General features: G+C 37.7%; 3 protein-coding genes across 4 annotated transcripts in view; 1 reads left to right on the forward strand and 2 right to left on the reverse strand.

Moving 5' to 3' along the window:
• Positions 1 to 2,649, reverse strand: part of LOC143430035 (spondin-1) — a 31,673-nt gene extending 29,024 nt beyond the window's left edge. The window contains exon 1 of the mRNA XM_076906005.1: positions 2,494 to 2,649. Coding sequence (XP_076762120.1) covers positions 2,494 to 2,496 — 3 coding nt within the window. The 5' untranslated portion in view covers positions 2,497 to 2,649. The remainder of the gene's footprint in view (positions 1 to 2,493) is intronic.
• A 1,818-nt stretch (positions 2,650 to 4,467) lies between these two features.
• LOC143429915 (uncharacterized) lies at positions 4,468 to 8,861 on the forward strand. Its single transcript, XM_076905767.1, has 13 exons — positions 4,468 to 4,574; positions 4,643 to 4,692; positions 4,736 to 4,857; positions 5,187 to 5,405; positions 5,504 to 6,366; positions 6,450 to 6,569; positions 6,667 to 6,779; positions 6,860 to 6,999; positions 7,147 to 7,265; positions 7,406 to 7,754; positions 7,962 to 8,152; positions 8,384 to 8,794; positions 8,843 to 8,861. The coding sequence occupies exons 1-13, from the start codon at positions 4,468 to 4,470 to the stop codon at positions 8,859 to 8,861; spliced, it is 2,823 nt and encodes a 940-aa protein (XP_076761882.1).
• A 180-nt stretch (positions 8,862 to 9,041) lies between these two features.
• LOC143429848 (splicing factor YJU2) lies at positions 9,042 to 11,141 on the reverse strand. 2 transcript variants are annotated; one of them, XM_076905662.1, is made up of 3 exons: positions 11,007 to 11,141; positions 10,156 to 10,872; positions 9,042 to 10,061 (listed from the first exon to the last, which is right to left on the reverse strand). In XM_076905662.1, the coding sequence occupies exons 1-3, from the start codon at positions 11,028 to 11,030 to the stop codon at positions 9,720 to 9,722; spliced, it is 1,083 nt and encodes a 360-aa protein (XP_076761777.1). In that variant the 5' UTR covers positions 11,031 to 11,141; the 3' UTR covers positions 9,042 to 9,719. The 2 variants fall into 2 exon arrangements, with proteins under 2 accessions (XP_076761777.1, XP_076761776.1); XM_076905661.1 differs by having other exon boundaries at positions 9,042 to 10,057; positions 10,152 to 10,872.
• Between the last annotated feature and the right edge of the window lie 2,999 nt (positions 11,142 to 14,140).

Here is a 14,140-nt window from a genome sequence, read left to right on the forward strand (position 1 = left end):
CTGGGAATGACAGATCGTGAAGTCTGCCAGTCGTGGAGTATGTCACTCGAACGTCAATAAGTCAAGGGAGAACAATTTTAACTCCTTGAATGGTAGCAGTTTTCATGGAAATTCGAATGAAAACCTGTTTAATTAGTTAGAACTTAAATGGACCTTTGTTTTCGCATAAAAATCCACAGTTGCAATGGGCACATATAACAGTATTTCATACATTGTGTAGTATCAGGTCAACAGGTTAATATTTATCGATTCTGCAAAATTGTGGTGCACACCAGCTAACACCAGCGATCATTAATGAACTGTAGATATTACTGAACGACGATGTTGATTAATTTTAAACATCTCGAGCCCACATACAGTCGACCACGAAAATATTCGAACACCACTTTTAGCTTTGGCACAATAAAAAAACAAATATTTAGCTATATGCTGCACTTTTAGCTTTGGCACAATAAAAAAAACAAATATTTAGCTATATGCTGCGCTTTTAGTTTTGGCACAATAAAAAAAACAAATATTTAGCTATATACCGCACTTTTAAGCTTTGACACAATAAAAAAATCAAATATTTAGCTATATGCATATATGGGCTCGAAATGTTTAAAATTAATCAACATCGTCGTTCAGTAATGTCTACAGTTCATTAATGATCTATAATATTCATTAATGAACTCTAATGTATTACAGAACAATACGTAGTTTTGCGTTAGTTAACAAGGACGTAAGAATTGATTGTATAAATAATGAATGGAAAATAAAAGGACCTCTTACATTCGAATTTTTATTAATAAAAACTGATAATATTTCGTTCGCGTTTCGTTATTGAACACTTTCGACTTCACGGATCGAAGGAACGCGTAGGGGTTCGTGTATTTAGACTTCTAGCTAGAAACGCAAGGATTCTCATCGAACGGGAACGGATATATTAGCGACAACGAATAAAACTCTGATTGCGTTTGCTTTCCAAAGAGTGCCGTGATTGAACGCGGGATTTGGAGTGTGAATGTCCAATCGGGAAGAAAATATTGCTGCTCAATTGCAGAGAGTATCTTGTAAATTACTTTTCCTTTAATTCGTTCGAACGGGATAAATAGCGATATTCCGATTTGAGAGGATATTTTCTTATAGATCGAGACTTTCTTTGAAGTCCACAGCTGCGATTAAGATAAAGTGTCCTCGTTACAATTTTGGGTAAACGGAGGATTTGTACTTGCGAATTTCAGACAACGAAACACTGGTCACAGATTAAATAACGAAAGCTTGCATACGAATAAAAAATTTCGCATGGATTAAAATTGTGCAACGTATAAAATAAAAAAAAAAAGTAGTTTACAGCAGAGTTTAATATTTAAAGGGTTTTCTACTCTTTCATAAAAGGTTGGAACATTATTAAACACCTAGGAAAGGATCCCTTTTAAACTAAAAGAGGGGGTGTCTTGTCTCTTCCTCGATTTTCTCAAAAAAAAGATGAAGAAAAGTTGCAGAGGATCCGTTTCCCGCAAAATGATTGATGAACCCGATCAAACGATGAAAGAAAAAGCACGCCGCCGCTATTTTCTATCATTTACAATCCTGTCGTGCCAAGTTCGAAAGAAACTCCAAGTATTATGGAGAGTATCGTAACTGGGTTTTATCGCTTCTTTTTACCTCTTCTTAAAACTCTTAACACCCTCTGAAGCCCAGCAGAAGTGGCTAATTTCATTAACTAAATTTCTATATATATTATACATTGAATTCTTCCTTGAGAATAAACGTTTAATTCTGAAGAAGATAATAAAAAATTTCTATTAACAAAATCATATCGTACCTCTTTATTTTAATACACCCAGTTTCTTCGATACTATCCATAAAACACGTGTTCATTACAAGTCACTTGTACCTTGGTAAATAATAAAAAAATTTGCGACGAAAACTACACAAAGAGTAACGAAAGAATATTTCGCGAAGTGTGGCAAAAGTTCACACGACCATTTCCATTTTACGATCCAATATATTTATTAGAAAGAATTGCTGCAATAAAAGAAAAAGCCACGCAATCTAAATGCGCACGTTGCAAATCATCATCAGAGAAGACTACTTTATTTATCGTTGCGAAACGTGCACTTTGAGTTTAAAAAATGTCCCAGTGAGTCATTACAGGGGTCATTGCCAGTCTGCACCCTTGGTGCACTCGTGACCTTTTACGAGTAGCACTCGGTAAATCGTGTGCATCGAACGAATCGATGTTCGCCTGATATCTTCGTACGCGAGTGATTCCGCTGAAGCTGATTTGGTGAACGCATCACAGAGAGATTCTTAAGATAAATTATTTCTCTCTTAAAAAAAATCCCACCTATGATACAATAACATAAATACAAATCCGTTTGCACTCATTCGCGATCCAGCAACGTGGATTTATTATTAGTTTCGTTTTCTCAGAAGTCATTCACTCTTTGACGTAACAATCTTATATGCTACGCGCGTGAAAAAGGAAGAAGAGGAATTCGTACTCACCATGACGAAACGATTCGTACACGAGCGTGGAACGCGCGCATCGAACTTAAAACAACTGACTTCCGTGCTTCATGTCACGTGCGTTAAACACTATCGAAACACGTATCTAAGAGATCAATCCCGTTCGCGGATCTCCGGTCAACTGGCTGCGTCTCTCGAGGTGAGTTAATAACAACCCATCACTTGCGCGGACCGCGTGCGCAGTGCGTTATAAAGTAGATTTCTCGGTAAGGGTCAGACATGGTCCCGTGTTATTTCAGCGAGACTCCTCGAGTGCGTAACGTCTTCCTCTGTTTCCGTTTCTAACTGTAGGATGACGAAATCAATGGGATTTTTTTTTTGTTCGTTTTTAATACACTCGAACTCGATATTTTCGCCTTAACGAGGAGTTTCGTATGAATATTCATGGAGATAAATCTGTTGGGGGAAGAAAGAGAGAAATTAAGACAAAAGCGAAAATATTGGAACGGTGTAATTAAAATAGATTGTTACACGATTGTGACGATTAATTGAGATGTTTTATTAATCGAGACTTATTGAAATTATCGGTAGTGGGATTTTATATAAGTCTATTTGATTGAATGCTTCGAAAAAATGTGTTCTATAGTTATATTATATTTGTATAGTTTTTATTAATAAAATTAAATGTTTTTCATGTTTGTTTTATGTAATTAATTCGAGTAGTGTTTGAAAATAGAAATTTCGAGACGATGGTGATATGCGATGTTTCTGGAAGTCTTCTTAAAAAGTTGCGGTTATTAATTAGGTCGACCTTGTTGCTGATTGAATTATTTTGCTTGTTTCGCTATTACCAGTCTGTGTGTACAAATTTTGGTTATTATGGTGGCGCCTACGACAGTGCGTCTTATTTTTTGCGCGTTACGTTTCTGTTTGGACACATGGTCAATTAACTTGGAATTCAGCCTTGAATGACTCAAAAATACTGTCTCGTTTATCTTCCGTTTACTTTAAAAAAAAAATAATCGCCCTACTTGTATGAGTGGCGCACGATTATGGGAATTCATAATCGAACATAAAATATAATCAGATATTAAAAATTTCATTATTATTCATCCAAAATTTATAACGATAATTCGAATTCTTCAGTATCATTCAGTCCGCACACTTAATTACTCATTAACTGCACGAAACAACTAGTAATTCATAAAGCTGTTTTCGAACAAAATTATATAAAAACCAGTGAATTCATTTTATTCACAGGAAACTGCGATATAATTAGCAATTATAATGTAATTAAATTTAAACGCGAACAGTTATCATTCTTCAGGTACAAATTAATATGTTTCGCCAATTAAGCGGTTTTGTAGCCAGTCGTAACATATGTAATTACAATTTATAATTGCTCCTATAAAATCCCAATTACAACCATCGTACAAATCTACTTCACATTCAATATTATACCAGCAGAGATCTCATAATTTACAGAACTTAAAACATAAAAACGCATCCAGCGACAAATCTGCCAGTTTATCCTGAAACTAGCCAAGCATCGAGCAGAGCCCATGACAATTGCCAGTTGGCTGCTCGACAGTCATCCCTCTTTCTGGTCTCGACGTTCCACAGGACCACAGTTGAAATCACCGTGTCGCAGCTCATCGAGACTCCCAGCTTGGAACAGAACCGGGCATTCGATCGGATCGACGTGTCGCGTGTCGATCGACGTCCAACGATGGTCTAAGAGTCGCGCGAACCGCACGATTCGCAGCCAGTGGCGAACGCCCCAGAGGAGACAGGCGTGTGTGTGTGTACGGTGGCGTCGTTCAATGTCGCGAAGTCGTCGACTGTCTTGATCGAGCGGACGGTCGTGCGATCCCGCTGCCTTCCGACCGGCAGGAACATGAAATCGAAACCCGGCCACGTCTCCGAGAACGCCGTAAATTTGCCCACGTGCAGCAGACGCCTAAGAAACCCCGGATCCCGTGTCGCCGCGACGACGAGCCGTAGCCAACGATAATGAGCGAATTGACTGCGGTGCAGCAACTGTCAGGTTCTGGTCCCCACGGTCCATTAAAGAAATTTCGTTCTGCTTCGAATCTACTAATATTTTTCTCTTTATCTGGGCTCGTTTTTTTTTTTTTGATTTCCTTGAATTGTAATGTAATTGTAATGTGATGGGTTGATTGGGGAGGGAGAATGATCGACGGGAGTTGAGCGAGAGTTTAAGGGTGGGAATGGTTGGTAGATAAATTGAGTATGAGAAGTGCTGTGTTTTGAAACGTAGAAAACAAGGAACCCATCAGCGTTGCTGAAAGAAGAGCGATGTCAAGCCCAGGGACCAGGAGTGTTTCCGCAACACAGAGGAACCGGACTTTAACGAGCCAATCAGGACGCAGTTCCATCCATGTTCGTATTCGTTCAAACTATTTACTTTTTTTTGTTAGAGAATTATTATTTAAATTGCAAACAATGGCTTGATATCTATATGATCAAATTATTACTTTGGTTTCTTTAAATTTCTCTTCGTTTCTTTGCGTAACGGAATTTTCTTAGATTCTGTTACACATGCTTGACAAAATCACAATATTCTGTTACATTAAAATTGTAGCAGAACGAATAAAAAATATGCATAAAGTTTCGAATGTAAAGTGGTGATCTATAAAGATGATGAAGGGCAATTTCTGTAATGGCCAAGGATAAAATAGAACGTAACTATAAAAGGTACGCAATTTCAGGGAGATTCCATAAGCAATTCCACAGAAAATGCTTCGACGGGTGGTAAATCGCAGACCAGTACTGTGCAACGTGTACCTAGGAAATCATCAGTCAGCCCCGTTCCGTATAACAGGCCGTTATCCACCTTAACTCCTGCGTCCAGGTTTGGACTAAAGAGTCAATATACACAGAAAAAGAAACGTTTTCAAGCGTTAAAAAAAGAGCTGACCGATAAACAAGTAATTATTACACAGACCCATAAATTTCGATATTGATTCGGATTCAAAGGAAACTTTTAACCAAAAGATCGTCATCGACCAAAATCAAATTCCCACAGAAAGTCGCGCAAGACCTGTACAACGAGATGTCTCAGCTTCGCAAGGAGGTGATCAGCAGCGGCGCGAAAGATCCAGGTAGACTGGAGACCATAAAACTGGAGGTGGGATCGTGCAAACCTTTTCCTGCAACCGAGGCAGCCACCACCAGCGAACAAGCCGACATTCCAGTCGAGAAACTGTCCATTGGGAAAGAGTTGCTCGAATCCCTGGAGGAACGACTGCAGGAGATCCCAAAGACATCGCGGACGCTTTGCCAGGAGCTGTTGGACAAGCAATCGGTCTTCGTGACTTTCATCACCTCGCGCCTGATCAACGCCAGCGAGGATACGAACGAAGCGGATCAGAATACGAATTCGGACATGACCTTGCAGCTGGCGAACCATCAGAGGGATTACGACACCCTCAGGTCCCGTTTGAACGAGGCGAAGGAGGTGGAGGAGGGCGTGATAGCCGAGTTGACGAAGAACGTGCGACAGCTAGTCGACGAGTACGAGCAATCGAGAGCGAAGATGAGGGAGTCGAACGCGATGGAGGCTCAAAGAGAGCTGCACACGCAATTGACTGCGGCTATGGAGGAGCTGCGCAAGGAGAGGGAGAAGGGCGTTCAGAGCAAGGATCGGCTTCGACAGGCGGAAACGCAGCTGCAGAAGATGCGTACGAGGATCAGAGAGCTCGAGATGCACATGGCTAACGACCAGGAGAGGATTCAGCAGCTGCAGGCCACTGTGAAGAATTTGGAAGGGCAGATAAAGCAGAAGGATATGACCATGGAGGCTCGACTGAAGGACGTGCAGAAGTCGATGAAGAGCAGCGAGGATCTGATCGCTAAAGTGGAGAAACAAAGGGACAGTTTTGAAGCACGGTTGTTTTTTATGGATGCTTGCCAGTTTTCGCGGATATGGATACTGTTTGTAGGTTCTCTTCTTTTGATTTAAATCGTTTCAGGTTGATGGAGCTGAGGGAGAAGATGAGCAATAAGGAGAACGACGCTATGAACACTATCAAGGAATTGTCTGAGAGGTTGAACAATGTTACTACTGAGGTTGGGGCAGAAAAAGAGAAAAGGTAACGATAATACATATTTTCATATTTTTTGTCGTTCTTATTATGGTGCATTGTGCACCAAATAATCATCGATACTGACAATTTGATTTTGAAACAGGATGCACGTAGAGGAGGCCTTTGCTGAACTGGAGGAACGGTACAGGAATCTCGAGGAGAAGAGCAATGAGTTGTGCGAGCTCGCAGAGAAGAACAAAGATTTCACTATTACAGGTACAGAAGATGAATCTTTTACATTGTTGTCTCTGCATTTAAATAAAAATTGAAATAATGGTCTGTTTTTTGCACATCAGAAGGCAATAATTCGGAAAACGAACTGCGTCTGTTCAACGAGCTGAAGGCAGCCAGAGAGGAATTGGAGGCGCAGAGGCAGGTGATGCAGCAGCTACAGCAGGAGAAAGAGGAGATCGTTGCAGTGATGCATCAAGCGGCCGTTAGTTTGCACTACTTTCGGGACATGCCCTCGTATAAGTCCTAAGAACCGCTCAATTTGATCTCGTCGTTTGTTAGACACTCTTCTATTGCGATCGACGACAAGTTGATAATTGTTAATTATTTTTCTTATGTTCCTGTAACCCAGAGTCGCGAGGAAGACGAAGACTCCCGGGAGAAGCTGGCTGCGGAATTGGTTTTCAAGTCCAATGAACTACAAAACCTGATGATGCAGTATTCGGAAATGAAGAAGATCGCAAAAAACGCGTAAGTTGCTAAAGATAGCACTATTTATTTGTCTAATCCAATGAGAATTTATTTTTTTAATTAATAGTAAACCTGAATGCTTTAGCAACAGCAACATAGAGTATTAAGTAGCCTTAATTTTTTTTCATGGTGTAATTCAGCCAAGAAAAAAATGGGATCTTAGAAAGACAGCTGATCGAAATTCAAACGCGGCTGCATTCTCAGTCCAAGGAGGGTGGCAAGGCTGGGCTAAGCGCTCATGCGATTGAGCTTCAACAGCAGGTCTCCGATCTTCGCAACAATCTGGCGGAAATAATTCAGCAAAAAGAGGAGCTGGAAACTGCACTGACTCAGAAGCAATTGCAGCTGGAGCAGCGCGATCGTGTGATGCGCGAACAGAGCAAGTACCTTAAAGTCAGGGACGAGTTGCTTGAGATATTGAAGGGTAAAGTGCAACAAGAAAATGGGGAGCTATTAAGCAGTGATGAGAACAATGAGTACCTTGAGCAGGTAATCTAAAAGTATCTAGCTTTAATTTAATTTTCTTATGCAACAAAGCTGTAAAGTGTACAGCAGAATGTTTATGAAAAAAGGTTTTATTTTCTGTTGTCTCACTTTCCTTTTTAAGTAAGACGTATATTGTTAGTGGTAATTTGCATTAATAGAAATATGTGGAGAAATTGGAAAGTATTTCTGAACGTTCAAATTAATAAACAGATAGCCGCAAAAACAGAAGCGATTCAAGGGTTGTACACAGCTCTGGAGAATAAGCAGCTGCAGATTATGCGGCTGGAGAAGATGGTGAAGCTGATGGAGGACCATCAAGATCGAGCCCAAGCGCAACGTACGCGTCTGGAGAACCGCATCGCTCAATTAGAGCTGGCTCTGCAAAGGAACAAGGAACAGCGGTACGTTAGGGAAATGTCCTCGTCCTCTTTGAAATTTCACGCTGACATTGGGCGAGATAGACTGTCGCAAGATTATCTTAGCGATTCTGATCAGTCTCCTTTGAAAAACCCTTTTAACTTCCACCCTTTCTTCGATCAAAACCACCAGCATGATTCACCCACTAAAAGGTCAGACTTAGAACTTGGTACCGGTCCTTCGCGAATTGACCATCGACCCCTACGCGATTACGAAGACTATACCCCTCGACAGACTTCTTCAGACGACGACCAACCCTACATTTGTGAACGTTGTCGTGAAGAAACACGCATAGAGAAAGACGAAGAACGTTGGTCGATCAACAACGATTCCACTGACAATACTCACGAGTCTTTTCGTAATTGGTTAGCAAACGTGTCCAGTCAGGAAGTGACCCAAGACTTAACCGATACTCGCGACTTCCAGAACGATGAATACCATCGTGAGTCACCCTCGATAGTTAGGAATAGAAGGTATAACTCCATGATGTACGATGCTCATGGAGAGTCTGATAATGTGGATGATAGTAGCAGGGAGTCGCGAAACATTTATGAAAGAGAACATCGTCACCTCTATCATCATCATCACCGTATTCGGTTGTCGCTGTCGAATAGGACCGTTGCCTTGTAAATACTGTAGATCCATTGTTTGTGAAAAATACTTTTGGTATTCAGGAAGTATATCTCGCTGTAATTTCGAAGCGTTCGTTCTGTTCGTGTAGGAATCAGTGGCTGGACTCTTGGCACCACCAAATCTCAATTATCTTAAATCGTTCTTCCTTATAAAACAAACACAATAGACATGCATGATGGATGATACATAAGTTGCGTTACTATTACATTTTTTGAAAATATTAAGTACAATAAGTCTGCGATGAAATAATTACAGATATCTCGCAAGTTTCTCTAAATTAAATTCGTAGTCCCTAATTGTAGTTTCATGTAGGAACAATTGTACACTGTAAGTAAATTTGAATCTCGTAACAATATGGTCTGATTTAATAGGCTAGGTACTCCCTGCTACCGATTTTTCAATGTTATATCGTTGATACAAAAGTTCCTTACAGAGTGCCTAGCCTTTGAAACAGACCGATTGCTCAAATTCCACACCACCTCTCTCTGACCGATTTTCTTTTTCTGTGTTTTAGGGGTAAGGGCTTCGGCATCCTGTAAGGAACTTTCTAATCGCCGTCAACGTGCCCACGAAATTAGATCACGACCAAAGAGATTATTTTCTATTGCTAACCGTTAAGATTTTGGTGAGCGGTATTCTACATCGTTTGTAAGATTTTTAATTCAATGTTCAACAGAATCTGTTGAACTGCAAATTATTAGCAAGGCTTTTTCTCACGAGAACAGCATATAAATTGAATAGTAACAGTCTTTTACCATAAACTTGTTAAAAATCATTTTATGATATTCAAGTTTACATTATTGCATTCGATGAAACTTATTTATATATCTGTACATTACGTTTATATGTGTATACTTTATTTGATAATAAACTTTATGAAATTGTATTATATATACAATATATAAACAAAATTCTGTACTAGTCACTATCGTTATCACTGCTACCAGAGTATGCTCCTAATAAGGAGAGACCAGTTTTGTTATTATCTGTTGACTTGTGCGTACTTTCAGATATCACTGTAGTCACATCTTTATTCTGTTGAGTAGAGGCATTAACTTCTCTTGTTTCTGTGGTTCCAGTCTCTTGTTTGTCTGGCTTGGTAATTATTGAGTTCGCGTTCACTTTGGTATCTAGATTTGTTTTTCTTTTAACTATACCCAATAAATTTTTTTTACTTGACGATGGTGTTACATTTTCAGACCATAGTGATGTTTCTGGTGGTTTTATATTTGGTGCATCTTTTGGCTTGAATGAATCTCTCTGTAAATTTAAATAAATATACATTATAAGTATAATTTTTATAGTTTTAATATAGTAAGTAATTATTATAAATACAAAGTATAATTGTACCTACCTTTTCTTTACTTTTTGTGGAAGAAAGTTTATTACTTTCATTTTCATTTGTACTTCTTTTAATCATTTTTTTGGGTGGTTCTTTATTTGTAATTTCATCCAATTCTACAATCTCTTCCTCTACTACAGTCTTTTTACCAAATATTGTTTTAATATATTCTTCGTCATATTCCTCTTGTTCTTTCTCAGTCCTCTCTCTAGCTGCATCTGTGTCAAATTGTTCTAACATTTGATCATAATCGATAGTCTGTTGTCTACGATTCAAGTCTTTCAGTTCTTCCAAAGACTCTAACAACTCTAATTCTTGTTTCGATTGCAATGTTCTTTTCTCTAAGAGTTTCATCGGATTGGTGGCTTCTTCCTCTTTCTCTTCATCTTCTTCCCTTTGAGCTTGCTCTTCGGCCAATTTCAGGGCCATAAAATTCCTGGTAGCGCCTGCTTCGATTTCATAATCTGTGTTTTTAGGATCTGTCTTAAAGCTTATTTCTTGTAGACATCGAGTGCATTTTATGTAAAACCTGTAAATTCGTATGCCTAAATAGTCGTCACCCTCCACGTCCTCTTTACGTGCGTTAAATTTCTTTCCTTTGTAAATGTACTCGCCGCAAGTTTTGCATCTCATGTTAAAAGGAGCCATCAAACGTACCGTGTATTGCCTATTCCTGGCCAATTTCATGCGAGGGATTTTCGATGGATCGAAATCCGGTGGATAGTATTTCTAGAATATCAAAATTATTTATCATTCATTAAATTAATAAAAATCAACACAATGTACACAATATAAAAAATAATAGAAAACTATTATTCTTCTATTTAACTTAAAACAATTAATTTTTATAAATTTTTACTTACGTTTAAAACTTTACGCTCCGACATGTTGCTGGTTTAATTCAACCAAAGAAAAAGTATGTATTTTATTATAGAAAAATATAAGGAACCATATATAGGTTAAATGCAACTTAGGTTAAGTTTACCTATAAAGTAAGGCCTGTCATATAGCGCAGTACTGCCACAACCACGGTACAAATTATTCACACAAGATTTCAATCGTTCACCAGTGGTAAACCTGATCTTTAATTTATTGCAAATTTAGAATTTGAAAATCGCGCGGTTATACGTTATGTGCATTGTGTTTTTGTAAGTGCGAAGTGTAACCGTCATTAGTGTTTGCGGAGCAGAAAATTGTAAAATACAGGTATGTAGGAAAGAATAAGTGTCTAAAACAATCATTAATCATTATTTATTGAAAATGCGAACATTATTATCTACTTAAGACTAATATATATTGTTATTACGCATCGCGTCTTGATGATATGCGTAATCTAACCTTCGCGTGTACAAAGAGAAACTACTTCTACGTAGTTTGATATCATTTTTCGTTTGTTCGCGTATAATAGTGGTATAATATTGACGAAAATGATATTTTGAAGGTGCTGTAATGAATTGTAGCTGTGCGGTGTGATCGAGACGCAGTATCCAAGCTTGCAGAGCAACCATTGTTACGTCGTTCCAGTCTGGTGAGTGATATTCCAAAGTTCGCTTGTTTAACATTGAAATTTTAGTAATAATTGTTCCTTATTGTACAAATGTTTTTTGCATCTTAACGATTGATATGTGTTTACACATGGTATATTTGGTTATCTATTAATTTAATGCTAATATATATAATAAATATAATAATATAATATATATAATTAATTATATACATATAATTTTATATATAATATTATATATAAATAATATATATATTATATTAATGCTAAAATATCTTATTATAATATTAATAATTTCTTTAAATGGGTCATTATTATGCAATTGATGAGAAATTTTGCATAATAATGACCCATGTAAAGAAATTATTAATATTATAATAAGATATTTTAGCATTAATATAATATATATAGACATAAATATTTTTATACATACATACATAATATTTTTAATATTTTTATACATACATAAATTATTGTACATATAAGTGATATTGATGTACTATTACTACTGCACAAGACATGTTACTAGATTAGTAACATTGCAAGTGTTACAGTTACATTACTAATGATTGCTGTTGAATAAGTCACATAGTGTTTATGAATTCATATTTCCTAAAATATAGTTTACTGTCGTTGTAATAATTAATTAACATGGCGATACTGATACTAAAGAAGAAGGATACGTTTACATAACTCATAAAGTAAATTCCTGGACTAAAAAGATTCTAAAAAAAGAAGCTCAGCGTTGAAACAATTAATAAATTAAGTATCTAGTTTTGAGTAAGCTTCACAGCGTTTATTAGATTTACTCTTAGAGAATCTTGTAGGGGTTTTAACGGAATTTATTTCACGTGGGTCGAATTAAAATCGGTGGTGGGACCTCCCCGGATGTTTCCTCGGGTTCTCCTCTGTAACGTGAATTTAATATCCATGAATATAATGCGGGCATTTGACCGAACGATGAATGCGAGCGCACATACGAAGCAAGAGCTCGTCGTCGTTCCTTCGTGGAACTGGATTCAATTCGGTTCGGTATACACGCGTGTGTAAAGGTTATTCAGCTAAACGCAAGGTCACGGGTACATCACTTGGGTCAGTCGAGCGCGTAAAACGGGGAAAAAGGGAGGGAAGAGAGGAAACAGACTTAAAAACACACCATTATCCCATGCTCCTTTCGTCGGATGGCAGAGGTGCGTTTATGAATACATTACCTGAGACCGCGACGTCTTAAAATCTGTTAAGCGTGTACACTATACGCGTTCCCATTCCTCAGTCCGTTCCTCCTAGACTCGACTCTTCATGGTCTACCGAGGCATTAGGCTATCGACATATTGCGGTCGCCGTTCTTCGTTTTGTTTCGAGGGTGGTGTGATCGTTTTTTGGCGCCGTTCTGTAGGTTACTGTTGAGTTATTAAGCTTTTAGATTTGCAACGCAGACAGGTTGGGAATTTTATTACTCTCTGTTTCTATTGTTACTGTGGTATTATAATGTTGACCCAATTAAGTGGTAAATGTTTTCTAGATAATGTTCAGTGATGTAATTGTTCACGATTAATAACCAGCATTTTTTTTAATATATTGATTAGGAAAGAAATTAATTTATATATAAATTATGTAAAATTGTTTTAGTTATAATTTCGTAGAGAAGGAAGACAGTAATTATTTTAATCTGTTTGGACGATGTAAATTTGGGATTATAGTATAAAATTACAATGTGATAAAGTCGTGGAAGTTCAATATACCCTGAAATATAAAGTACAGTGTAATGGTCATCCTTGATCTAAAAATTTAGAACTTGTTGAATTTCGCAACCTCGGAAGTTAGCTCTTTCAACTAGAGGAAATTATAACTCTTTCGTACGGTGCTATAAATTTCTATGGTGTTCCCAACCTCCACGGTTAGGGTCAGTGTGAATGTTTTAACCTACTTTGTCCCGAACTTGCGTCAAACTCTTGGCCCTTCTTTCAATACAAATGGGATATTTTTTAAAGCCGCAAAGTGTGATTGAAAACAATTGAAATTTTTATTGAGTAGTAAAGATTGTAGAAGTGGAAGGAGGAAGTTTCATTGTAGACACCATAGCCTTTCTGATTATTTTTACATTTGTATTTGTATTAATGAATGGCAATGTTATTTTAAATGTTGGCATTGATCGTTTTTTAATTTTTAATAACAACATTTGCGCCAAAGGAAAATTTTCAAGGACATTATTGTCACTTATTCGCGGAACAGAAGATTGAAATAAATTGCGAAAGAGTTTCACCTCGGTAGGTTTTTAAATGCCCCGTAATTTTTGAGGAAACACTGCTTGACCAGTTCGTACGCGTAATAATATTTTTCGGGAAAAAAATTGGCCTGAAACCTAAAGAAAAAGGAGCAACGGAGAAAGTAAAAGTGAACTTTCAGGTTTTAAAACACGGGCCACAGTTTTTTAACGTAATTTGCGTTGGTTTCAAGGAAATCTGAGACACCTGTGAAAACACTAACAAACAT

The sequence above is a fragment of the Xylocopa sonorina genome, chromosome 12 (assembly GCF_050948175.1).
Source record: "Xylocopa sonorina isolate GNS202 chromosome 12, iyXylSono1_principal, whole genome shotgun sequence".
NCBI classification, from domain to species: Eukaryota; Metazoa; Arthropoda; class Insecta; order Hymenoptera; family Apidae; genus Xylocopa; species Xylocopa sonorina.

Coding starts and splice junctions, on each gene's coding strand:
- LOC143429848 (XM_076905662.1), bottom strand. CDS start 11,030: ATGTCGGAGCGTAAAGTTTTAAAC. Junction 10,873..11,006: donor CGGAGCGTAAAGTTTTAAAC/GTAAGTAAAAAT, acceptor TTGATATTCTAG/AAATACTATCCACCGGATTT. Junction 10,062..10,155: donor CCACAAAAAGTAAAGAAAAG/GTAGGTACAATT, acceptor TTAAATTTACAG/AGAGATTCATTCAAGCCAAA.
- LOC143429915 (XM_076905767.1), top strand. CDS start 4,468: ATGAGCGAATTGACTGCGGTGCAGCAACTGTCAGGTTCTGGTCCCCAC. Junction 4,693..4,735: donor TTTAAGGGTGGGAATGGTTG/GTAGATAAATTG, acceptor TTTGAAACGTAG/AAAACAAGGAACCCATCAGC. Junction 5,406..5,503: donor AAGAGCTGACCGATAAACAA/GTAATTATTACA, acceptor AAATTCCCACAG/AAAGTCGCGCAAGACCTGTA.